This window comes from Podarcis pityusensis, assembly GCF_964106645.2.
Source record: "Podarcis pityusensis genome assembly, chromosome: 9".
In the NCBI taxonomy this organism is placed as follows: Eukaryota; Metazoa; Chordata; class Lepidosauria; order Squamata; family Lacertidae; genus Podarcis; species Podarcis pityusensis.
The window spans coordinates 75,031,270-75,055,781 of record NC_138034.1 but is presented as its reverse complement, the minus strand read 5'-3'; the positions used below and the strand labels follow the sequence as shown (position 1 = coordinate 75,055,781).

At 45.1% G+C, this 24,512-nt stretch overlaps 1 protein-coding gene across 5 annotated transcripts in view; it reads right to left on the bottom strand.

Moving 5' to 3' along the window:
• Positions 1-7,728: 7,728 nt before the first annotated feature.
• Positions 7,729-24,512, bottom strand: part of LOC308485334 (CD209 antigen-like protein D) — a 58,202-nt gene continuing 41,418 nt past the window's right edge. For 4 of the 5 annotated variants that reach the window (XM_081021080.1, XM_081021079.1, XM_081021081.1 and 1 more), the window contains exons 6-10: positions 13,293-13,391; positions 12,314-12,400; positions 9,922-10,073; positions 8,730-8,839; positions 7,729-8,103 (exon numbers count right to left, since the gene is read on the bottom strand). In XM_081021080.1, coding sequence (XP_080877206.1) covers positions 7,950-8,103; positions 8,730-8,839; positions 9,922-10,073; positions 12,314-12,400; positions 13,293-13,391 — 602 coding nt within the window. In that variant the 3' untranslated portion in view covers positions 7,729-7,949. Of the gene's footprint in view, positions 8,104-8,729; positions 8,840-9,921; positions 10,074-12,313; positions 12,401-13,292; positions 13,392-14,347; positions 14,459-15,147; positions 15,265-22,276; positions 22,306-24,512 lie in introns of all 5 variants that reach the window. The other variant, XM_081021084.1, reaches the window with a different exon arrangement.

Sequence of the window (24,512 nt, the reverse complement as noted above, 5' to 3'; positions counted from 1 at the left end):
GCTTGAGGTTTTTCTTCACTGGGTTGCATTGGAGCATTTACCCGGCGACTTGATCTTGTTATGATTTTTATCCACCCGTCCTGCTCCAGTACGTAGCACTATGTTGTTTATATCATGTGAGTGTCTGAGAGCATGAGACAGGAAGTCTCAGCACTGTTGGGAGTTTAGTTTCACTTCTGTGTGTGATGCTGTTCTGTACTGCTCCTGAGAGAGCACAGACATGCTGGTGGATTCTTTGTAAATAGACTGTAAAATAAAGCAGTTTAGAGCTACTGATTGACTCTTTCTTCTGCAATGAAATGCCAGAAGATGACCGTGCTCCTCTCAGGAGGGAGGGGTCCTTTATCACTGGTCTCTCTGGACTGAGGGAGATTTACAGCCAGAGAGTGACCATCGGAGAGACACCCCGGTGTCTTGGGAAGGTGGCAGCCTTCCCGGGTGTTTTTCCAACAGATCTCACCCCCCCCTGCTCCTTTCAAAGCAGCTGAGGAGCGAGAGAGACCTCGCATTTCAGGTTGCAGGACCCTGAGAAGCCCAAAGAAATTCCTTTAGGTTTTTTTTAGGGGTGCACGTCGCCTTAGTGCTTCCCCTAACCCTCTCGCGAAGATTGGGCCTGTCAGAATGATCAGGCTTACACTCCCTCCACCATTCACACAGCACCCAGAAGTCCAAATCCATGGCTTCAAGTTACAAGAAAGGAGATTCCAACTAAACATACTACCAAGATTATATCATTTTCTCAATAAATAATTAAAATATCAGTTCTTTATTCTCCTTGGCTGGGTATGCAGGACAGATTGAAGCAACCACAAACACTTCCAGCCATCAGTCATGCAAGACGTAGCAAGAGAGGTCTCCAACTTGGCTCCTAGGGTGCTAGTCCTCAGCATAGACCAAGCTATTCACACCTTGTAAAGCTGTGATTCAGAACAGCAGAATCTAATAGGTTACTTAACTCAGTTGACAGCCACTGTGCATAGGAGACATCTCAGAGGTCCCTTGGCCCCCACCCAATAAAATATTTGAGGGGGGGCGCCAAATATTTGATGGGCATTGCCATTCAAATGATGTGTGTGCACTGTCTTGTGATCAGTTATGCAGGGTGGAGCTTACCTGCTCCACCCCCAATATTTTATTCAAGTTGGCACCCCTGCCACCATGAATGCCATGAAAGCACTTCCGGTTTCCTGCCAATGGAACAGGGAACATGAGTCTGATCTCCAGACAGACTCGAGCCTCACACATATTAGAGGGGAGCGTGCTAAGACAAGTTGCGCCCCCCTAAAAAGCACCACAAGGGTGTGTGGTGTGTCGAGCAGTCTGGTGGAGCGCCAATCTACCGCCACCCCCAGAAAAACCACTGCCAAAGGGCAAGTGGGGAGGGAAGAGCAGTTGAGAGCACTTTCAGCTGCACCACAGCTCTGTGGGACGAAGGCCCAAGCTGCCTACTATCAACAGGCTATTCTCAACTAAAAATATTCAAGCTGAAATAAAAGGGTAAGTAGAATTCTGCATCTTCTACAATTTTGTTTGAAGAAAGAAATATAATTAAATTGAAGTTAATTAGACTGGATTCGGCGATACACGAAGGATTCAAACAGGAGGTCCACTCTTTGCTTTCTGGGATAACTATGTTACATGGGGGAAAGTTGCAAGTTTGAAAAAATATTTTACTAAAACTCACAGACAAATGCCTGCTGATGAGCCGCCAAAACCTATTCTTCACTGATTGTAAATACCAGGGGATTTTAAAAGTGGCTATGATGCTGTGTTGAGAGACCTAAATGGGAAGGTGGTGCCAGACTTGTGGGAGCATCAGGGAGCCCTAACACCCTTATTTCAAAGGTAAAGGTACCCCTGACCATTAGGTCCAGTCGTGACCGACTCTGGGGTTGCGGCGCTCATCTCGCTCTATGGGTCGAGGGAGCCGGCGTTTGTCCGCAGACAGCTTCCAGGTCATGTGGCCAGCATGACTAAGCCGCTTCTGGCGAACCAGAGCAGCGCAGGGAAACGCCGTTTACCTTCCCGCCGGAGTGGTTCCTATTTATCTACTTGCACTTTGACGTGCTTTCAAACTGCTAGGTTGGCAGGAGCAGGGACCGAACAATGGGAGCTCACCCCGTTGCAGGGATTCGAACCGCCGACCTTCCAGTTTCCAGTTCTTCAATTATTCAATTATTTCAAACCTTACGCTTAATATTGTGGAAAGGAAAGTTTTTAGCAACTGAAATCTACTCAATAGCATATTATCACTATTGGATTATAAATTGGAATCTAATTTGGTACTTCTCTTGAGGAACTAAGCAGAAGACACTTGAATTAAGATATATGAAGAGCTCTGCTGAGGATCATAAGTGTCAGGGAACTGCCATCAGTGCCGGAGGGAGTGAGCAAAAGCCAGAGGGATTCCAGAGAGTGTCCAGGGATTGGGAGAAGCAGCCCATCTTCTGGGGAAGAGAATCAGCGTAGCACCAGTGGAGAAGGGGGGCAGATGGGGGAAGCGGCGAGGCGGTCCCATGACTCCTTGCCTGGGACCAGCGGGGAGAGTAGGGGTCCTCCGCTGCCCACGCCCTCCTTGCCCAGAAGGCTTTCGCGCAGAGAGAGTAGGAGGAGACTAGGCGTCAAAGAGCTTCTTTGCTGGAAGAAGTTTAAGAAATGCCCACTGACGGATTCTGCCAGTGATTGAGTCAGCCACGGGTGAGTGGCTGTCCGGACAGAAAAGGTTCACTTAGGCAACCCAGCCAGGTGTCTGCACCCAGCCAGGGAGATAAGCACCAGCTTACGCACGAGCAACCCCTAGAACCATTACAATAAGACTTTCTGCTGGAGGGAATAAAAGAACAAAGAAGCTTGACGTTGGCTCAACAAACACAACTGAGACTTTAAGGAACAAGTATTGCAAGTATCCTGACTTTGGACCCCACTCTGAGACATTTTGGAAAAGCGGACAAGTGGTTTTAACATGCTTCCCCTGGAAAAGTACTGGATCTCCCTGGTGTTTACTGGCGAAACTGTACTGAATGGCTTTGGACCAAATCAGGACTGATAGAAGAAACTGGCTGTTCTGAAAACAATGGAAGGTTGAGTGGCAGGGCAGCCAGAGAGATGAGCTCAGATGCTGAAACTATAGCATTTTTGTATCAATGGAGAAGAGAATTTTTGGAAAGTAGGGCTAAGATATCAAAGTCCATCAGTACCAGATTGGATCAATATAATAACATGGTGGAAGAACTGGAAACAAGAAGAATAGACTCAGGGGAGACTCTTGGGCAAAGAAAGGAGGGAAAGTTTGTAAATGTCAGGTTCGTGTCTCTCCCCCACACAACTCGACTTCAAACATGTGATTATTCCAGATTTATTAATCAATTACAAAAGCCCCCCAGTCCGAGCTCCGGCATTCCATTCCTCACTATCTGTTTCAGTTGCCGAAACTAAGCACCTCTTCTTCTGTCCCCAATAAGGAAACCCCCACTTTTACTTTCTCCCAAGCGCACACTTTTCTGCTATCTTATTGAATTGACGAGACATCACCTTGCCAACAATGGTCCGTATAGTTAAAGCTATGGTTTTCCCAGTACTGATGTATGGAAGTGAGAGCTGGACCATAAAGAAGGCTGATCGCTGAAGAATGGATGCTTTTGAACTATGGTGCTGGAGGAGACTCTTGAGAGTCCCATGGACTGCAAGAAAATCAAACCTCTCCATTCTGAAGGAAATCAGCCCTGAGTGCTCACTGGAAGGACAGATCCTAAAGCTGAGACTCCAATACTTTGGCCACTTCATGAGAAGAGAAGACTCCCTGGAAAAGACCCTGATGTTGGGAAAGATGGAGGGCACAAGGAGAAGGAGACGACAGAGGACGAGATGGTTGGACAGTGTTCTCGAAGCTATCAGCATGAGTTTGACCAAACTGCGGGAGGCAGTGGAAGACAGGAGTGCCTGGCTTGCTCTGGTCCATGGGGTCACGAAGAGTCGGACACGACTAAACGACTAAACAACAACAGCAATTGAATTGACGAGTATGGGGAGATTCCACTTCTCCTATTACCTCCTCCCCTTCCATCGTCTCACTGTCCAAGCTTGCCAGCTGCATTCCTTCACACTGTGCCTCACTGTGTACAGGGATCAAATTCCTGCTGCACACTGCTTCTCCCCCCTCCCTCAGGGATTCTCTCTCTCCCCCCCTCTCTCAGTATCTGTCCTTTCTTCACTTGTCAGTAAGGGAACCTATATAGCAGTAAAGAGGGAAAGCCTAATTGTTATGAATAAAACCCGAAAGGAAAGAGTAGGGGGATTTGCGATGGGGTGAGCTCCTGTTGGTCGGTCCCTGCTCCTGCCAACCTAGGAATTCGAAAGTATGTCAAAGTGCAAGTAGATAAATAGGTACCACTCCGGCGTGAAGGTAAACAGCGTTTCCGTGCGCTGCTCTGGTTCACCAGAAGCAGCTTAGTCATGCTGGCCACATGACCCGGAAGCTGTGCTGGGATCACTAAGCATGCACTGTTTTGGCTTCTTGAATAAAGAGTTAACTTGAATGAATGCCCACATTGGTGTGGACCCCAGTTTTGCTTCCTGCCAAGTTCTGAAGAAATCGAGAGCAGTTCAATGTGTTTGTTGCCCAATGTTAGCTCTACATGAGAGTAAGGGTGCTGGAATTTCCCAGTGATAAAACCAAAGTTGTATTTGTGATTAGTCTGCTAGAAAGGGACACCAAACACTGGGTGGCCCCCATTCTCATTGCCTGGCATGCAGGGTTGTCCTTAGGTGCCTTGTAAGTTAGCAACCATGGAGATCAGAAGGGGCAATGGGGCATCAAACACACAGAATAAGGAAACAAATATTGCAACAACTGGAAGAATTTGGGAAGGTCTCTGGGTTCAAACTGAGTAAAGGAAAATCCAAATTATTAACGAAAAATTTGCGTAAGTTGGAACAAGAGGAACTGGAAAATACAACAGGTCTAAAGGTAGCCAATAAGGTAAATTATTTGGGGGTTTGGATCACCAATAAGAATATAAACGTATATAAGGTCAATTATGAGAAGAAGTGGAAGGAAATAAAAAAAGAATTAGAGACTTGGGGAAAATTGAATTTGTCCCTGTGGGGGAGAATATCCACAGTTAAAATGATGGTATTGCCAAAGATGATTTTTATGTTCCAAACAATACCTATAATTAGAGGCGTAAAGTATTTTAAGGATTGGCAGAAAGACCTTGCCAAGTTTATTTGGCAAGGGAAAAAACCACGCATGAAATTTAAGGTACTAACAGAGTTGAAGGAAAAAGGAGGCTTTGTGGTCCCTGACCTTAAACTGTACTTTGAGGCAGCGTGCTGGACATGGATTAAGGACTGGATATTAATTAAAAACACAGAAGTCCTAGATCTGGAGGGATGGGATATTGTGTATGGGTGGCATGGCTACATAGGCTATGACAAGGTTAAATCCCACAAAGGATTTTTGAATCATATTGTGAAAAGGGCATTACAGTGGTGCCCCGCAAGACGAATGCCTCGCAAGACAAAAAACTCGCTAGACGAAAGGGTTTTGCGTTTTTTGAGCTGCTTCGCAAGACGAATTTCCCTATGGGCTTGCTTCGCAAGACGAAAAATGAAAACGTCTTGCAAGTTTGTTTCCTTTTTCTTAACACCGTTAATACAGTTGCGACTTGACTTCGAGGAGCAACTCATAGAACGTGGTGTGGTAGCCTTTTTTGAGGTTTTTGAAGACTTTGGTGATTTTTGAAGCTTTTCCAAAACTTCTTTTAAACTTTTAAAACTTTTTGGGGGGGTTTTGGATTTTGGGTTGGGGTGTTTGGAATTCAAGGACTTGGTGCTGGGGAGGGGTTTGCAAGAATCTGGAAGCTTGTGTGGTTTTTTTCTGCATTTTTATGATTTTCTGTGACCATTGGGCCACTCTGCTGTTTTTTTAAAAAAATTCTGGATTTGAATTTCTGTGTGGTGGGTGGCTGGGGGAACAGTTGAGGAGGGGGTTCTTCAGCAAGAAGCAAAGAGTGGAAGAGGAACCTTCTTCGAGTTGTCCCCCAGAGTCTTAGAAAATGTACTGTACACTTTGTTGATTTTTAAATGTTTTTCTGTCATGTTTAGAAACTTAATTTATTGTTCCTTCAGTTTTTGAAATGCTCTTTACAGTATGTGTGACTTTAAAGAGCACTTAATAAACTCTTGTTGTACCAAATTTGGCTTTGTTTGGACTTTTTTTGACCATAGGAACGCATTAATTGAATTTCAATGCATTCCTATGGGATTTCGTGCTTCGCAAGACGAAAAATTCGCTAGACGAAAAAACTCGCGGAACGAATTAATTTCGTCTTGCGAGGCACCACTGTATATGAAGTATGGGAGAGGAGTAAAAAATCAGTAGTAACCAAAACACCATGGTGGCTGTCACCAATGGAATCTATGTCGGTTCACAGGATAAATATGAACAGCGATTGGGTAACATATAAGGATTTAGTAGAGGAAACAAGTAGTGATCCGAAATTAAAGGACCTAAGCGAATTGAAACAGAAGGGAATAACCTGGCTGCAGTACTATCAACTAAAAGCTGCCCTTGAAAAGGATAAAAGAACCAAAGGATTTGACAAAAAAAATATCCTATCTGGAGAAGGATATTTTATATAATAATCAAAAGATACTTTCTAAAATGTACAAACTACTTTTGAATTGGCAAAGAAAGGAGGAAGATATCAAAGAAATTACAGTAAAATGGGAGAGGGACCTGGGACATACGATCAAACCCAATATTTGGAATGAATTATGGACTAAAAATATAAAATTCACGGCTTGTTTCCTTATAAGGGAAAATCTTATGAAAATGTACTATAGGTGGTACCTGACCCCTGTAAAACTTGCAAAAATAAATAAATCAAACAATAACAAGTGCTGGCGATGTAAGGAACAGATAGGAACATACTACCATATGTGGTGGTCCTGTCTAGGTACAAAGATTTTGAAACATGATTTATGAAGAGAAAAAGAGATTGATAAAAACTACATTTAGCAAGAAACCAGGAGAATTTTTACTAGGAATGGTTTCAGATAATATTCCCAAAAACAAAACTAGGCTATTTATGTATGCAACGTCAGCAGCAAGGGTTATAGTGGGAAAATACTGGAAAGATAAAAATACACCCACTAAAGAGGAATGGGTAGTCAAATTGTGCAAGTACTTGGAGCTCGCAAAGCTGACAGATGCAATAAGAGATAAACCTTAAAAAATGGTGAAAGAAGAATGGGAATGTTTAAATAATTATTTAGGGGACAAGGGCTCAGCAAGAAAGATCTGGCTATGTTTAGAATGATGCCGCATAGAGAAATGTTCCCTGATACCAAGATGAGGGATTCCTTTGGAATGCAGATAGAGATAATTGATAAGAATAATGATCTGTTGTGAGCTTGACGGAAGTGTACAATAGATGAGCCTTCCTGCTTTGGCTCATCTTCCTTTTTCTTTTTCTTTTTTCTGTTTTTCTTTTTTCTTTTCTTTTATCTTTTCCATAGTTACTTATGTTCTGTGTCATGTACTTTGATATTTTTTGTAGTTTTAAAAGTTTTTTTCCATAACTATTAAGGAATTTTCCTTTGTAATTTTGGTTGTCTATATTTATATGTACCTGTTTAAAGCAAAATAAAAGTTTAAAAAAGAAAGAAAAAAGGAAACAAATATTGCTATGCATTGCAAATAAATACATTAAACAGAAAACAGGATATGATTACACCCTTCCATTCTCTATTTTTGTAGCCATCTACGTCTGAGCTTGCAGAATAAGTTCTATTCAAGGTGATCGTGAGGGGTGATGCCAGACAGTCCCATAACCTAGATGGCAGATTGTGGATTGTGCATTAAAACTGTGGGATGCGGTGATCTCTTGGTTTTGCTTTTGTGTAGAAATCATGGGATACAGCTTCATTCATCTTAAAGTGTCTTCTTAGAGCCAAGTATCATCAGGCACCTTCTTACAAATATACTGTATGCGTCGCTCACATTGTAATGCCATCCAGCATCTGTCATAGTAGCAGTCAAAGGACATAGCAGCACAGTCATGGCCCGGTTGTCTATTTGGCTCATAGTAATTCCAGTACCTGAAAAGAAAAGAAAGACCAGCACTGATCAATCAAGATTGGATGTCTACTTCCTCACGAACTCCCTGTGCAGATTTGTGCAGATAACTGTACAGTCATACCTTGGGTTGAAGCAGCTTCGGGTTAAGCATTTCCGGGTTGCGGTTCGTTACTTCCGGGTTTCACCGCTCGCGCATGTGCAGACGCTCAAAATGACATCACGAGCATTCGCGGAAGTGGCAAATCGTGACCCGCACGCACAGATGTGGGTTGAGTTCACTTCAGGATGCAAATAGGGATCTGGAACAGATCCCATTCGCATCCAGAGGTACCACTGTATAAATATTTTCCTAAAGACAGTGTTGCTCAGCTTTAGGTTCCTGCAAATCCTTTTGAAGCTGAGCTAATCAGAACAAACCATTCACTAGGTTGAAGAAGCACGAAGAATAGCCTTCCTGCCTCTCCAACCTAATGAGAAGCAGCAGCCGCTCATCTGGCCAATGATGTGGAGTACATATGTAGATCTTTGGTAGTAGAGAAAATTGCATGGCAAAATATATTTGGAGAGGGAAATAATTAATTATGTAAACATAATCTGCAACTTTTTGGAGCACATGCCATTAAGAAATCTTGCTGTAAAAACTTACGTGCTTGTAGGCTTTGAACCTGACAGCCATGTCCATGCCCTTTCCGTGTTTTTAAATAATCCAATCCAAAAAACCATTTTACGGAGTTTTACTTCCTGGTTTATAAAATACTAGGGTGGGGGTGGGGAGAAAGAAAAACAGAAAATCATCAGTAGGAATGAGGAGAAAAACACTTCTCACAAAGTCTTTCTAGACAATGTCCCTTTCTCTGGGAGACTGCCTTTACTGACATTCAACAGGCATAAAGGAGCAGGTGCCACCATTGAAGGTCCAATACACATTTTTGTGGGAAGCAGTGATCAAAACTATACAGTGGTACTTTCATTCTCGAACGCCTTGGTACTCAAACACCTTGGATCCCATACGATGAATACTGAGGATGTGTTACTGTGCCCCAGATCCAAATTATGATGATGCTGATGATGGATGATACTGATGATGGAATCAAGGAAGCATCCCAATTAGGAAATATTGTAGTGAAGGGTAACTTCACCTACCCTCACCGAGACTGGCTACATATGAGTCCCAGTTCTGACACAAAGTTAAAATTTTCAGATACTGTAAATGACTGTGCCACAGAACAGTTCATCTTGGAACTACCTAGCAGGACAGTGACCTGTGTGTCAAATACTCCAATTTCTGCATCCATGCTTGATGGTTGGTTCCAGAGCTAATGGAATCAGTCTGGTTGTGGTATGCTTGATGGCATGATGATGGGATCTCACACATGTCTGTGCCCTGCAGCAGCCCAGTAGCCCCTCTGCTAGGGCTAAGGGGCTGGGAGAGGGATATACCTTGCAAGCTCCTCTAGAGTCATCTCCATGATCCCCTCATGCCAGAGGGTTAGGGTGGTGAGGGAAGCCTTTTTTCTAAGCACTCAGTACAGAGTAGAGGAAGAATCTACAGGGAATTCAAGGGATAGATTCCCCTCGAGTATCTACTCCTCTTCCTTCAAGACCTCCTTCCTGACTGCCAGCTTCAGGCTATTAGAGTTCAGCAGCTCTAAGAAACCTCATTGAGTCCTAGATGGTAGCAGCTGTTCCCTGCCCCACCCACCGCTTGGCTTGACTGATGGAGTTGCTGTCTTGGCTGCATAGAGGTGGATAGGACCTTCTTAAATGGATAGTAATGATAAGAACCCTTTGACTCAAAGAGATCCCCTGTCTTTTCTATACTCGGCTTTGATGCTCACCTGTTCTTCCTTTGTTTGCATAGAAATGAGCTTGGCGCCTTCCCTCTCACACTTTCTTTGGGAATCCACCCATGTGCGTAGCTCAAGAGAAAAGAAATAGAAGGCCTTTGAATATAAAACCCAACCATCATTCAAGTTTCTAGTAAGGATGTCTTTGAGTCAAGCAGATATGGAGGAAGAAGAGAAAAAGAAAACAAGACAGGGAATTTAAGAGGAACAACCTTGTACATCTTTGCAGATTTCAAATATTTTTATTAAGTTCATTTCTGCAGCCACATAACATATATTCACCTAGGAAGCTCAGAAATATTAAAACAAGAACAACATTAACTCTTCAACCCCTTCATGATGCTGCAGGAAATACCGGTGGGAGGGGCATAGCTGGAACAGGGAGCACAGTGAAGAACCTTTTATTTGAGGGAATAGACAAAAGATGCATGTTCCTTCACAAGCCTTATCTGAACCCCAGGGGCCTCACCCACTTGTTTCCACCTGGATACTCAGGGCAGCATCAGGGCAGACTTGAAGGTTGGGAAGGGGGAGTAGCTGTGGTTTATCAAAATTCTCTTTCTCTCTATAAGCTAAGTGTCCAGTTGCGGGGGGGGGGGGATCTAGAGTGTGTATTCCTGACATTGGGCAACTGGGACAGATGAGGGATTCTGCTGTTTTTTTTCCACCCGCTTTGCTGCCTAGCTGTCTCCCTGTCCGAGATGGTAGGATGGATCCAATGGGCTTCCAATGGCTCTGGGGGATATTCCAGCTGATCTAACTGCTGCTCCTGCCAAACTTTCACCGAGCTCAGGAACAACCGAACAACAACAACAACAACAACAACAACGGTACTTTATTTATATGCTGACCTTCTGAATGGGTTTTCCCCATCCACTCTGGGAGACTTCCAACAAATTAAAACACAATTGTACACAATTGTACATAAATCATAAAAGAATTCCTTGAACAAAGTTACATTCAGATGTTTTCTGAAAGTCAGATAGTTGTTTATTTCCTTAACATCGGGTGGGAGGGAGTGCCACACGATTGGCCCTGAGCGCCCTCTCCCGCTTCATGCAGCCTGTTTGGCCCCCTGGTATACTGCAGAGGTTAGGGCGAAGAAAAAAGCTGGGAGATGGCTTGAACTCAATTAGAGAAAAAATCCAGTTGAATGCATTTGATTGCTTGTGAGGGATTATCATTGAGCCTGCCAAGTGGCAGTGAAGGCTACAAAGAAGGCTTGCTTTGTTTCCTCCATTGTGCCATCCAGCAGAGCTCAGGGTTAAAAGGAGAAAATATTTGTAACGAATAATTGTGTTATACATATTCTTATGAGTTTGAGTTTGTAATCTCTGTTGGAGTTTGTAATTTCTATTTGAGTTTGTAATTCTTGTCAGAATACATACTTTTGAATGGATTAGTTTTTGTTACTATTAATAATAATAATAATTTTTATTTATACCCCACCCTCCCCAGCCAAGGCCGGGCTCAGAGCGGCTTACAAGCAATAATAAAAACAAGTTAAATGATTACAACTTAAAAACAAAATTAAAAAATACAACATTAAAATATTGAAACATTAAAATATTAAACTGTAGCCTCATCGCAGAAGGAGAAGGAAAAGAAAAAAGAAAGAGAGGGAGGGAATCAAATTGGCTCCAAGCCAAAGGCCAGGCGGAACAACTCTGTCTTACAGGACTATTGATTTGTGAGTAGGGACCACTCCCACTATTGAAACTTACATTGGTCTGAGTTCTTGGTGTGCTCTTTTCTCTTGGTATATTTAATAAAGGAGAGCCCACCTTAGATACCTGTGCAGATAAATGGAAGACCCTATTGTGACCTAGCTTTGTGGTCTGTGTACTTGCTGTGGCACTAGAACAGGCCTGTGGCTACAGTGAGAGTTGTGATGGTCCACAAGTCTTTTATCCCACATGCCAATGAGCCAATACACTATGTGAGTGGGCTTGAGGGCTTCTTTCTGATAATGGGTTTGTGAAACATGAAAGAGATTTTGCTGTTGCACCAACCACCCCACTGCCCAGCAATCTCTCTGACCAAGTTGGCGGAAGTTGCCTTGGGAGTGCTATTCAAGAATCATTCTCTCATGGGGGAATATAATAAAGGACAGGTCTTTTAGCTGACCTGTTTTGATTGTCTCTCTTACAGCAAAGAATGGCAAAATCTTTTCTTTCCTCCCTATAGAACTAAATCAATTCAAAAGGTCAGGAGAGTTGAACTGAATATATCTGATGTTTCCCTAGGGTGGCTGGGTGCAAAGGACGGCAGCTCTCTGCTCTGGCTCTAAGAGTATTCAGCTAGAGGAGGGGCTTTCAGGAGGGGCAGAATCAGGGCAGGTTCCCACTGTACTACAATTCTTCAGCATTGTAGGGTATCTTACCAATTTCCTTTTGCAGTTGATCATTTATGTTGGCATAATACACCATTTCCTCTGATATGTTTTGAGCTGCAGCAAGTATTTGGAAGTCTAAAAGATTTGAAACAGTTTAAGGCAGGAGTATCTGAAATAACAATCTGCAAATATTAAGAAACCGTTTCCAAACATTTTAAAACACTTTAGTCTGAAACAAGAAGCAGAGCTCCAGGATGGGGTTCTTATGAATATGAGGACAGACTTGATTCTCTGTGGCTGAGATCACCAATGAAAAGCCTCTGAAGAATTCTGCAGCTGGATCAGACCAAAGACCCATGCAATCCACTATCCTATTCTCATATTGAAAGTGGCTCATGAAGTATCTCTAATGTTCCCCTCCTTTGTCCTCCTTTTCTGCTGGGAATCACAGGGTCACAAAACAATTCCCCACTGAGTCACACAGGTAAGCCAAATATGCAAAGATTACTTTACAGTTTTCTATTATGCTTTCTGAAATCCAAGAAAATACAGGCACCCAAACTCTTTTCCTGATGAATATTGGGTTGCATTCCACATAGTTCTAAAGAGGGCGTTCTGTAAGCTCAGGAATTTCTCCTTGTGCACTGCAATCTCCAGCCCCTTTCCCTCCATTCTGTTCTGAAGTTTCTCCCCACCCTGGAGTGCAGTTTTGGTGATGGCATGCAGGGAGAAGTAGGGGCAAAGTTCCTTTGCGCTAGTGCTAAAATCTAGCACTAGCACAAAAATTGTGAATTAACAGTGTGATGGGGGAGGACAGCATTTCTAGTGGGGAAATGTGAGAATCACAACCATCTGCTTTTCTTCATGCTGAGCAATGAAAAAGTGATAAACTCTATTGGGTGATGAGTTTCATTGAATATGCGTATTGCTCACACAATATAAATCCCAAATTGAACTACAGGAATTGAAGTCTGTTTAAATTAAGCATGTTCTAGCAAAAGTGAGGATTTGTATATAAAATGCTTACCATCCTTGTCCTTATAGTTTGAATCAATCCCAACAACAAAGTTTCGAATCATGGTCATTGCCATTTGAAACTCCTCTCTGTTTTTCACTTCCTTCTGATCTAAGAAGGGGTAGGTAGAAAAGAAATGAAGAAATTGTTTTCTAGCACCCTGGTCTGATGACCTGGGGGAGGGGATACTTGGTTTCAAACTGCTTTTAATATTGAATTTAAATTGCTGACTTTTTCCATTTAGCCTGTTGGCTCTGTCATCAGATGGTTTGGCCTTCCTTTGAGAGCTTTAGATTTTTGGTTGTCCAGATACCCCTGTCCTCTTTGTCCTGTGGACTTGCATTTGCCAGGCTGCCAAATGCCCTGCTGTATGCAAATTCTTGGATCATTTGGTTTCCTCCCCCTGAGCTTTGCTTACTTTGAGTGCCCTTTAAAAATGAATTAGCTATGAATATAGGCCATTTGTTCATCTATCCAGTGCTATTTTTCTAGAAAAAGAGGCACTGGAACTCAGCATGAATGCCTCCCTTGTTCTTTTAGATTGGCAACAGAGCCCACCTGAGAGGGCCTGGAACTGAGTCCTGATGAATTTCGGCTGAAAAAAGCCCTGCATGTATCTAGATATTTAGGTAAGCTCTGGACCCACCCACTTTGGCCATGACCTTATCCTCTGCAGCCTGTTTTCCCCAAGCACTTTCCTTCAAGGGACTGGAGCCCTAGAAGAGGGCAGGGTGGTGAGGATCAGGAATGGGGGCTCTCCCCCAGCAAATGAGGATTAGTTGGGAAAGGAGGAGAGAATGGCAACTGGGAAAGGGAATTGTCCAGGGTGTCCCAGGGACTTGTGTAAGCCTAGGCGTTTGTTCCAAGTTCTGGAACTCACTTATTCGGGGAGAACAAAACAGTGTCATTGCTCTCACTGGGTGACAGCTGTAACTCACTCCCTGAATTCAAAGAGAGTTGAAGAGGGTAAATGGAAGGTGGATCCTGCCATCTCTTTTTTGAAATGCTATTGGCATTGAAGGCAAGCCCGTGACATTAGTTGCAAAGTATGCTAATTATGTACTTACATAGAAGGAAAATCAGCAGTGTCATGGCACTAAGGATGCAAATCTCAAGTATGACAAATCTTTCACCAGTTGGAGAATGGAAGAAGGTAACCAAGTCCTGAAAACCAGATGCTTGAAGAAAGACAATTCTGCTTTAACCATCGGTAGCCAACATACCATTCCCAACCCAGGAAAAAGGGTTCCATATGCTGTGGCCGCCATCAGCCAGGCACAGTCACTTGCTCAGGGGGTGAGCACTTGGGAGAATAAGCAGGTGGAGGAAGCAAGGTGAGATGCCTTGCTGATTGAGGAAACTTTTTTTACAAATTTCTGGATCAGAAGACAGGAGCCTTTGACGTTACTTTCTGCACCCCAGACAAATGACAAGATGCCCCCTCCATGCAAATAATTCCACATACAGAAGCTAGACTACCCTTGGCTGATATTTCGATGCTGCTGATGGGGCAGCAGACTAACTGAAAAGGTTCAGTGCAACTTGTGTGGTCTACCCATCTCTACCCACCCCAGCACCTGCTACTTGAGGCAACTGCCTCATTCTGCCTAATGGTGGAGACATTCCTTGCTGCACACAGTAAAGGAACACCGCAGTCAGCAGCAAAAAGTGTGCTGAATACTGTGGTTTCTATGGGGATTAGTGAATCTCTGGCACCAAAAGAGCTGTGTGTGCTTTTCTCTGCACTCCTCCCTGGCACAACATGACTGGGTCCACTCCCTGCCTGTCTCTCCATCAACTTCCCTTTCCCATGCATTCCTCTACTTCATGAGAAACCTCATCCCATATGACTGTGCTGTATACAGACCGACACCTTCTTTTGCTCCTGCTTTACGCTTTCTGGACATTGCATATCTTCTGGATGTTGCACGTCTTGCAGGCATTGGCTTCCCCATCCTCTCAGTTTTCTCTGTGAAACAACAAGCTATTATAACATGGAGGATAAGAATATGAACACATTGGTTGGATGGTGGGTGTTTAACCTTCAAGACCCAGAGTATGTCTCTTGTCAAGCATCAAAGCTCACAATATTTACTTTTGTTGTCCTGCACTTCATCTGTCTTGGAAGATATTTAGCTCTCCCAGAAGCAGAGCATCTCGGCAAATGTAGCAAACAGGATCCTGATACTTTGGAGCATATTTTCTTTTCTTCTGATTTGGCATTTATGCCAGAAGACAATTATTAGAGGCCTTACAACTTAACAGGCTCAATTCTATGCCACCAACGGTTAAGGATCTGCTCTCGGACAGGAATGATCAAATTACTTTAATAGTGGCTGAATTTTTGAGTGCTGTCCATGTAGAAAGACTGGGCCATTATAAAGAGATTTAGTGGTTCTTAATTGATCTGTGATGTGGTAGTGTTATATTGTATTATTTAAAAATCTGACTGGGACAAACTTTGTTTTGCTGAATTCGTATTTTGCACAATTTGTATATGGCGTTTGTTTGATAATGTGTGGTTTCCTATGCCTAATAAAGGATTGACTTTTATAAAGAAACACTTAATCTTTCTATTACAGGAACATAAATATTAAAGTAGATGCAGATCTACAAAGGTCAAGGATTTCCTTGGTACAAAGTTGATATGCACAACAACTTCAAGTCAAAATTGGGTCTCAATGAGGCATTTCCAATATTACTCTTTGGTGTCTATAAGTATCAGACAATTCTTTCCTATAAAGACATTTTTGAAACGTCTTTCTTTTTCTTTTGCTGGATCAGTTTTAAACCAAAAAGATGTTCCATATGGATTCCAAGGAATTTTAAAAAATTTGTTAGGTAATATAGCACATTCTCATTTTGCATTCTATTTCTTCTAAGCTCCTGGACATCTACTTTCTAGGACTTCAGGAAGCATTTGCAAACAACAGTTATGGGTTTGATCCATATGTTCACTTTATATTTATTTTACGGGGTAAATCAGATTTGGGGCAATCTTCTTTTTGAATGAAATGGGTTTATCTTTACATCAGCTGATCAGATCAGATGGAGTGTTTTTGGTTCTGCTATTATTGCAGCTGAAATCTCAGTTACTGGTGTGTGCTAAGAAGAAATATCTTGCTTTGCAACATTTATTGGTGTTTATTTATAGGCTATCTGCTTATGTCAGGATCACTTACTGTCAGGGAACTGCCATCGGAAGGAAGGGAGGTGAAAGGGCTCACACAGGTTGGGAGAGACTCAGCAGCTGAAGAGGGAACCAGTAGGGGGAGAGGAGGTGAGCTGAGGGAAAGTGAGCTGGAGGGATGGCTCAGAGACACTTCCAGCGAAAACAGTGGGGAGGTTTCAGGACCTCCTGTAGGGACACCCACTCCTCGCTGGAAACTGTCACGCAGAGAGTCCAGAAGATGTGTTTCCGTTAAGGAGCTTTTATGTTGGAAACGATTCCGAAAGCAACCACTGTCGGAATCTGCCAGCGACTGACGGAGCCATGTTTAAGGGGCTCCGTTACAGACAGAGGTTTGCAAACTTGACCAAACTCTGAGGGACTTGGATTTAACACACAAGCAGCTCATCGTCCCATCACAGCATTCCGACAGTCTCCGTGAGCAGCTTGTGCAGGAGAAGGCATCATGAGCAACCCAGCCGGAACCGGAGAAGCAGGAGCTGGAGCGGGTCCAAGCCTGGAAGAAAGGTACCGGGCGTTGGAGGTCCAGCTAGCGCTGCAGATGGCGAGGCTCGAGGAGAGGAGGGCTCAAGATGCAGAGAAGGGGAAAACCACCCCACTCGCCAGAAAGTTGCCAGGATTGGTACAGAAGTTTGGGGGGGAGCCCAAGGACTATCATGCCTTTAGGACAGAGATGCAATATGCCCTTAATCTGCAGTTTGATGACTTTCCCGACGAGGAATCGCGGGTGGCTTTTGTGATTGGGCATCTCGAAAAGGGGGCGAAAGACTGGGTGAGGCCCCTGATGGCAACGAATAATGACATCCTGAAGGACACGAGGAAGTTTTTTCGTGCCATGGATCTGATGTTTTCCAGCGATATTGAGCAGGGAGTGGTACGCAGACAGTTAATGGCGTGCAAACAGGGGAGCCGATCTGTTCGTGAGTACTGGACTGAGTTTACCATGTTGATCCATAAATTGGGGTGGGATCTATCGGCGGAACCCATTCAAATGCTCTTTGAAGAAGGGCTTTCTTCGGCTGTGAAAGACGAACTTTCCCGGGCGCCCAGGGCGGAGTCTATGGACCAGCTGACCAAATCAGCGCTGACCATAGGAGCGCGCCAAGAGGCGAGAGCCTTGGAGAGGCGGGAAGGGAAGGGGGAACGTTGGAGGGAGCTTCGCATTCCAGAGATTCCAGAGCCACCGTTCCCGCCGGGAGAGCCGATGGAAATTGGAACAGCGCGCGCGCGCGCGCGCGCAGTTTCAAAGCCCAGTGAAGAGCGGAAGAAGGAGGGAAAGGGCGCCAAGAAATGTTATCTCTGCCAACAGCCAGGTCATTTTGCCAGAGTCTGCCCCCAAAGAAAGGAATGGCAAGGAATGGCGGGAGCTGTTGGGGAGAGGGAGGAAAAGGTACCGGAGCAAGTAAAAGCCAACGGCTGGCTGCCACCGTCAGGGCACAGCAGCCAGGCCAAAGAGCAGTGAAAGTGCCCACGCCGGAACCTCCTAAACCCGCCCTAGTGATAGAGGTGTTACTAGAGCTGCCTAACGGACACCCACTAAAGATAAAGGCGCTATTGGACTCAGGCAGCTCCTGCAATTTCATGAGTAAGGAGTTTGCTGCTGAGCACCAGATACAGACTATCCCTTTAAGTAACCCTTTGCAGGTGACCACGATCGATGGAAGGGAGCTGCTGGGAGGAGAAGTCAGCCAGCAGACCGTCCCAATGATAATGAGGGTAGCAAGACACACTGAGCTAATAGCGTTTAATGTGGCTACCTTGGGAGGAGCTCCCATTATTTTGGGGATGAGCTGGCTAGCGTTACATGATCCGCTAGTGGGCTGGCATCAGAGAGTGGTCTCCTTTGGGTCAGCACATTGTCTAGAACACTGCAAAGAGCGGGAGGCTCAAGGAGGGGCCAGAGCCACTCTAGCAGGGACGGAAGTAACGGAGAAGGGGAAGGTTCCCCAACAATACGCCGACCTGAGCAACGTCTTCAGCGAGAGGGAGGCAGACAAACTACCCCCACATAGACCCTTTGACTGTCAAATCAATTTACTCCCTGGGGCACAGCTCCCTGTAGGCAAGCTGTACGCCATGTCAGACAGAGAGATGCAGGAGCTAAGGGAGTTCATTGACAAGAACCTGAAGAGAGGGTTCATCAGAGAGTCCAGGGCGGTGGGGGGCAGCCCAGTGTTTTTTGTGGATAAAAAAAACACGGACCAACCTAGACTCGTAGTGGACTTCAGGGCCTTAAATGCAGTGTCAGATCCAGTGACTTTCCCGATGCCCAGAAATGATGACATTTTGACAAGGGTCAGGAAGGGAAAGATTTTTACTAAACTGGACCTGAGGGGGGCGTACAACCTGATACGAATAAGGAAGGGGGATGAATGGAAAACCACCATGTTCACCCCTTTGGGGGCATTTGAATATTTAGTTATGCCCTTCGGCTTACAAGCAGGCTCCGCGTGCTTTCAATTGTTTATGAACCACGTCCTGGGGCCTTTGCTTTACAAGAATTGTGTGGCTTTCTTAGATGACGTGTTAGTATATTCAGAGAATGAGGAGCAGCATGTAAAAGACCTCAGGGAAGTGTTGGGCAGACTGGAAGCCAATCAGCTGTGGGTGAAGCTAGAGAAGTGTCAGTTTCATGCCAAGGAGGTGGAATTCCTGGGGTACCGCTTGTCGGACAAGGGATTGGCCATGGATCCTGGCAAGGTCCAAGCGGTACTGGAATGGAAAACACCGAAAACAAGGAAGGATGTGCAAAGATTCCTTGGATTTGGAAACGTCTATCGGAAGTTCATCAGAAATTTTGCCCACTTGACGGCGCCCATTACGGACTGTCTCAGCAGTAAGAGGAAATTCGTTTGGACGGCGGAGGCGGAGCGAGCTTTTGAGGAGCTGAAAAGGGCGTTCGCTTCGGAAGAACAGCTCCTGCATGTGGATTTACAAAAACCGATGCGAGTGGAAACGGACGCATCAGACCGGGCTGTGGGGGCGGTGCTTCTGCAGCCTGGCAAGGAGGAGTCGGAGTGGAGACCGTGTGCCTTTTTTTCGCGAAAGCTGAACAAATCTGAGAGGAACTACATGGTGTATGACCGAGAACTACTAGCCATTCATGAAGCGTTCAGGAGATGGAGGCATTTATTAATTGGGGCACAACATAAGGTGCAAGTGTGCACGGACCACAAGAACTTAGAGTATTGGAGAACGGCACGAGTGCTCAACCAACGGCAAGTGAGATGGGCCCAGGAGTTCTCCAAATTCCACTTTGAAATTTGTTATGTGCCAGGTCCAGAAAATGTTAGGGCGGACGCTCTCTCACGCAAACCTGAATATTTGGAAGGGGAGGGGGCACCCGAAGAGAGACATGTCATCCCAGAGGACCGCTGGGTGTGTGGGGCGGCATTGGTGGGGCAAAGAGAACTGGTAGAGGAAACAGAGAATGATGAATACGCCCAGAATAAGCTCAGAGGTCTTAGGGGTGAGGGAGAGGAACCAGGGGGTTTCGAGGAAAGAAATGGAGCTTTGTATTACAAAGGGGCACTGTATATCCCTGAAGGAGACTTAAGGGGGAGGGTACTCAAGCAGTTGCACGACAGCCCCACGGCGGGGCATTTTGGACAACACAAAACCATGTGGTTGGTCACCAGGGAATTTTGGTGGCCTAAGGTGAGGGAAGATGTACGGGAGTATGTAAGAGGGTGCGAGCAATGCCAGCGAGCCAAAGGGGAGAGGCAGGCGCCGGCGGGGCTATTAGAACCCTTACCAACCCCAGAACGACCTTGGGAGGCAGTGTCGATAGATTTTATGACTGATCTGCCGAAGTCCAAGGGGAAAACAGCCATCATGGTGGTGGTAGACCTACTAACAAAGATGTGCCACTTTGTAGCCTGCTCGCATGCAGTCACGGCGGAAGAGACAGCGAAGTTATTTGTAGAACACATTTTTAGGTTGCACGGGCTGCCATTGAGGGTGGTCTCAGACCGAGGAAAACAATTTACTTCCAGGTTCTGGAGGAAGCTCATGAGCTTACTGCAGGTGGAGGTCAACTTTTCGACTGCCCGGCACCCTGAAACCAACGGGCAGGCGGAAAGAGCAAACGGTGTCCTCCAGCAATACCTGAGGTGTTATGTCAATGACAGAGAGAATGACTGGGTAGAAAAGTTGGCGCTGGCGGAATTTGCCTACAACAATGCCGAGAATGTGTCCACAGGGATGAGCCCCTTCTTGGCTAATTATGGGTGTCATCCCAGGGCTTTCCCAGGGGGAGAAGGGGAGAGATGGAGCGTCCCGGCAGCCGAGCATTTTGTAGAAGAAATGGAAGCAATCCATCGTCAGCTCCAACTCAACTTAGAAAGGGCGAAGGAAGAATACAAGAGGCAGGCAGACAAGAACCGAAGGGAAGGTGAAACCATAAGGGTGGGAGATAGGGTGTGGCTGTCAACCCAAGGGTTGCCGTTCAAAGGAGGTTGTAAGAAATTAAGACCCAGGAGATTGGGTCCCTTTGAGGTCATTCAACAGGTCAACCCAGTGGCTTTCAGGCTCCGGTTACCCAACCACATGAAACTGCACCCAGTATTTCGCAGGTCATTACTGTCACCGTATGAGGGGGGACGAGAAGGGATGGCCACTCGGGGACCGGTCATAGAAGAAAGGGAATGCAGCAGCCATGTGGCAGAAATCCTCGACGCCAGGTGGAAGGGGGATCAGGTGGAGTATTTGGTAGCGTGGGAAGGAGAACCGGAGTCAGAAAACACTTGGGTAATGGCAGAAGATATCAATGACGAGGTATTGATAGAAACGTTCCATCAAAGGTTCCCAAGGAAACCTCAGCCTGTGGAGAGGTTCCGGAGGGAATACTTTGGGACCACCGATGAGGAGGAGGAGTTGGAAGGATTCCCGGACTCGGAAGGGGAAGGGGAGATGGACTCTGAGGAGGAGGAGTACTTCGAGACCAGGAACCGCAACAGGTGGAGAGAAGTGTTCGAGACATCGGAAGATGAAGGAAGTTCATTCCGGGGTTTTGCCTCCTCACCGCCCGTAGAGGAGGGGGCGGGAGGGGGTGAAGGGGGCCCTGGAGGGGAGGTGGATGTCAGGGAACTGCCATCGGAAGGAAGGGAGGTGAAAGGGCTCACACAGGTTGGGAGAGACTCAGCAGCTGAAGAGGGAACCAGTAGGGGGAGAGGAGGTGAGCTGAGGGAAAGTGAGCTGGAGGGATGGCTCAGAGACACTTCCAGCGAAAACAGTGGGGAGGTTTCAGGACCTCCTGTAGGGACACCCACTCCTCACCGGAAACTGTCACGCAGAGAGTCCAGAAGACGTGTTTCCGTTAAGGAGCTTTTATGTTGGAAACGATTCCGAAAGCAACCACTGTCGGAATCTGCCAGCGACTGACGGAGCCATGTTTAAGGGGCTCCGTTACAGACAGAGGTTTGCAAACTTGACCAAACTCTGAGGGACTTGGATTTTACACACAAGCAGCTCATCGTCCCATCACACTTACTGTGCCAAATTACCATGCCTAAAGGTCCAAATGCCTTTCAATTTTGTGTTTGTCCCTTTTACAGCAGCAACTAGAGCTGTTTTCATCAAGATACCAGCCCTCAGGCTGAAAGTGGCTTCCCACAATACGTTAAAAGATGTTCACTATTTAATAGGTCGTGTGGGATCTATGAGGTCTTCAGATGTTCCTGGGTGCCAACTGCCTCCATCACAGGCATCATTGTCAATGGTTGGGGATGATGAGACCAGTAACATCTGGAGGGCCACATGTTCCTAACACATGATGGAAGGTATATACATTTAATTATATAACTACCTCCTGATCATGAGAAAAGATGGAATCCTGGACTTCCGGAGGCGGCGCGAAACGGCAATGGCGGTCCTCCTCTTGTGCTGAGGGGGAAGCTCTGCGGAATTGGGTCGTCCGCTACGGCAAAGCGGAGACCCGCACGGAAAAACCACAGGCAGCAAGAGCCTGTGGACGTGGGACTCGGCGGGTGCCGAAAGCGACCTCTGAAACGTTGAAGAGACCCCGTAAGGAGCCTCGGATCGCGGAGGGGGTTGCGGCGCTGTGAGTCGATCGCTACTCTGCAGAGTGAAGCCGCGCAGCTGCTGTCATTGAGCGCTGACCTTTTTTCCTCAAAAATTCGGAACCAGAAGCTACAACCCATGAGTAAAGAGGGACTTTTATAATTGGACTCTAAATCTAAAGAAAATTGGCTGAAAGCGGAGAGACGTTAAAAGGAAGTCCGTCTTCCGCTGCTATTTAAACTATAAAGCAAAGAGCTGGAGAAGTGGAGCTTTTGTAGAGGCTTTTTAAATCATCTGATCTGAGCATCCACTGGAACTACCTTCAGACGAAGAAAAGATATATTTATTGGACTTACTTTCTATTTGAACTGTGTTAATTTTCTCCTGTGGGAACTACAAATTTGGACTGAGAAACCCAGGTATTTGGGCTGCCTAGAGAACAGAAGAGCTGTCAGTTTGCAAACTTGGCTATTGTGTATCTGGACTAGTAACATTCTGAGCTTTTACAGATTTGTTACTTTGAAATACTAGCTAGCACTTGTCAGAAACAATGTTATGTTACTAATACCAACTCTGCTAAACATTAGTTTGAAGGTCCTGGGACTTTAAAATCAACCTTATTGATCTTATTTGATCTGACTTCTTCCCTCAAGACATTTCAAGCCCCCTCTAGAGGATTTGGGACCAATAGCAGTGACATTATTCTACTTTCTCTTTCCTTTCCTCCTGTTTGACTGTTTGTCTCTGGGCTGCTACTTTCTCATGGGAACAACCCAGACTGACCTTGACTTTTAGATAACTTTGGAATGAGTGGCACAAGAAAAAGAGGACCAAGAACTAGACAAACAACTTTAACCTCGGCCTTACAGGCACGCAGATCATCCGTACCTATCTTACCGTCGGCAGCGGAAGAAGAAACTGAGCAGCTGCAACTGGAAGATATGGCTTCAGGAACAACTGCTTCAATTCTAGAGAAAATCTATGAAAGGTTGGAATCTTTGGACAAAAGAGTAGAATCTCTGGATAAGAAAGCAGATGAAGAAACAGCCAAGATTGATCAAAATACAGCCTGCCTAAATCAAATAACTGGACAAGTGGCACAGAACGTACAAGCAATTGGGCAGTTGACTGAGGACACTGTAGAAAATCGAAAATTGGCTGAGGCTACTAGTCAAAAAGTTGAAAAATTAGAACAAGAGGTAAAGCCACTCTGCAAACAGGTTGGAGAGCAACAGATGTACCTATCTATGATAGAACTTCGGAATCAGGAAAATAACCTAAGGATAAGGTCAATTCCAGAAGCTGAGGAAGGGAATCTAACTGAGTTCCTGACCAAAGAGTTTTCCAAGTTTTGGCTTATAGAAGAGAAGGACTTTAAAATTGTGTCAGCCTTTAGACTTGGGAAATTTGCAAGGAAAGACAAGCCCAGAGACTGTTTGATAACCTTGCGATCGAAGGAGGAAAGGGATAAGATTTTGGGCTTGCACTACGGAAAGTCACTGGACATTTTGGGCAGAAGAATTGAAATTTATAAAGCTATCCCGAGACAACTGCTGGACCTGAGATCTGAATACTCCGAATTGGCTAGATTGTTGAGGAGCAACGCAATCAGCTTTAGGTGGGAATTTCCTCAGGGATTATCTTTTACCTTTAGAGGGAAGAAGGTTAAAATCAAAACATTGGAAGACAGAGATAAATTTTTGACTGCTTACGGAGAGGACCTACAGAAAGGAATTGAAACACCATTTGGGCCTGGAGCATCTGCTGTACCTACACCCTTGGACACTGAAGATTCAGAGAAAAAGGAACCACCCCTTGAAAAATAACAGATTTATTCAGGATGTCTCTGCAACTTCTGAGCTGGAACATAAATGGTGCTAACATTCCGGAGAAAAGGAAAAAAATATTCCATATTTTGAAAAAAGAACAATTGGACATTATTTGTTTGCAAGAAACACATGTGACTAGGCTACACAGAAAAGTGCTAATAAATAAAAGATTAGGCCAAGAATTTATATCCT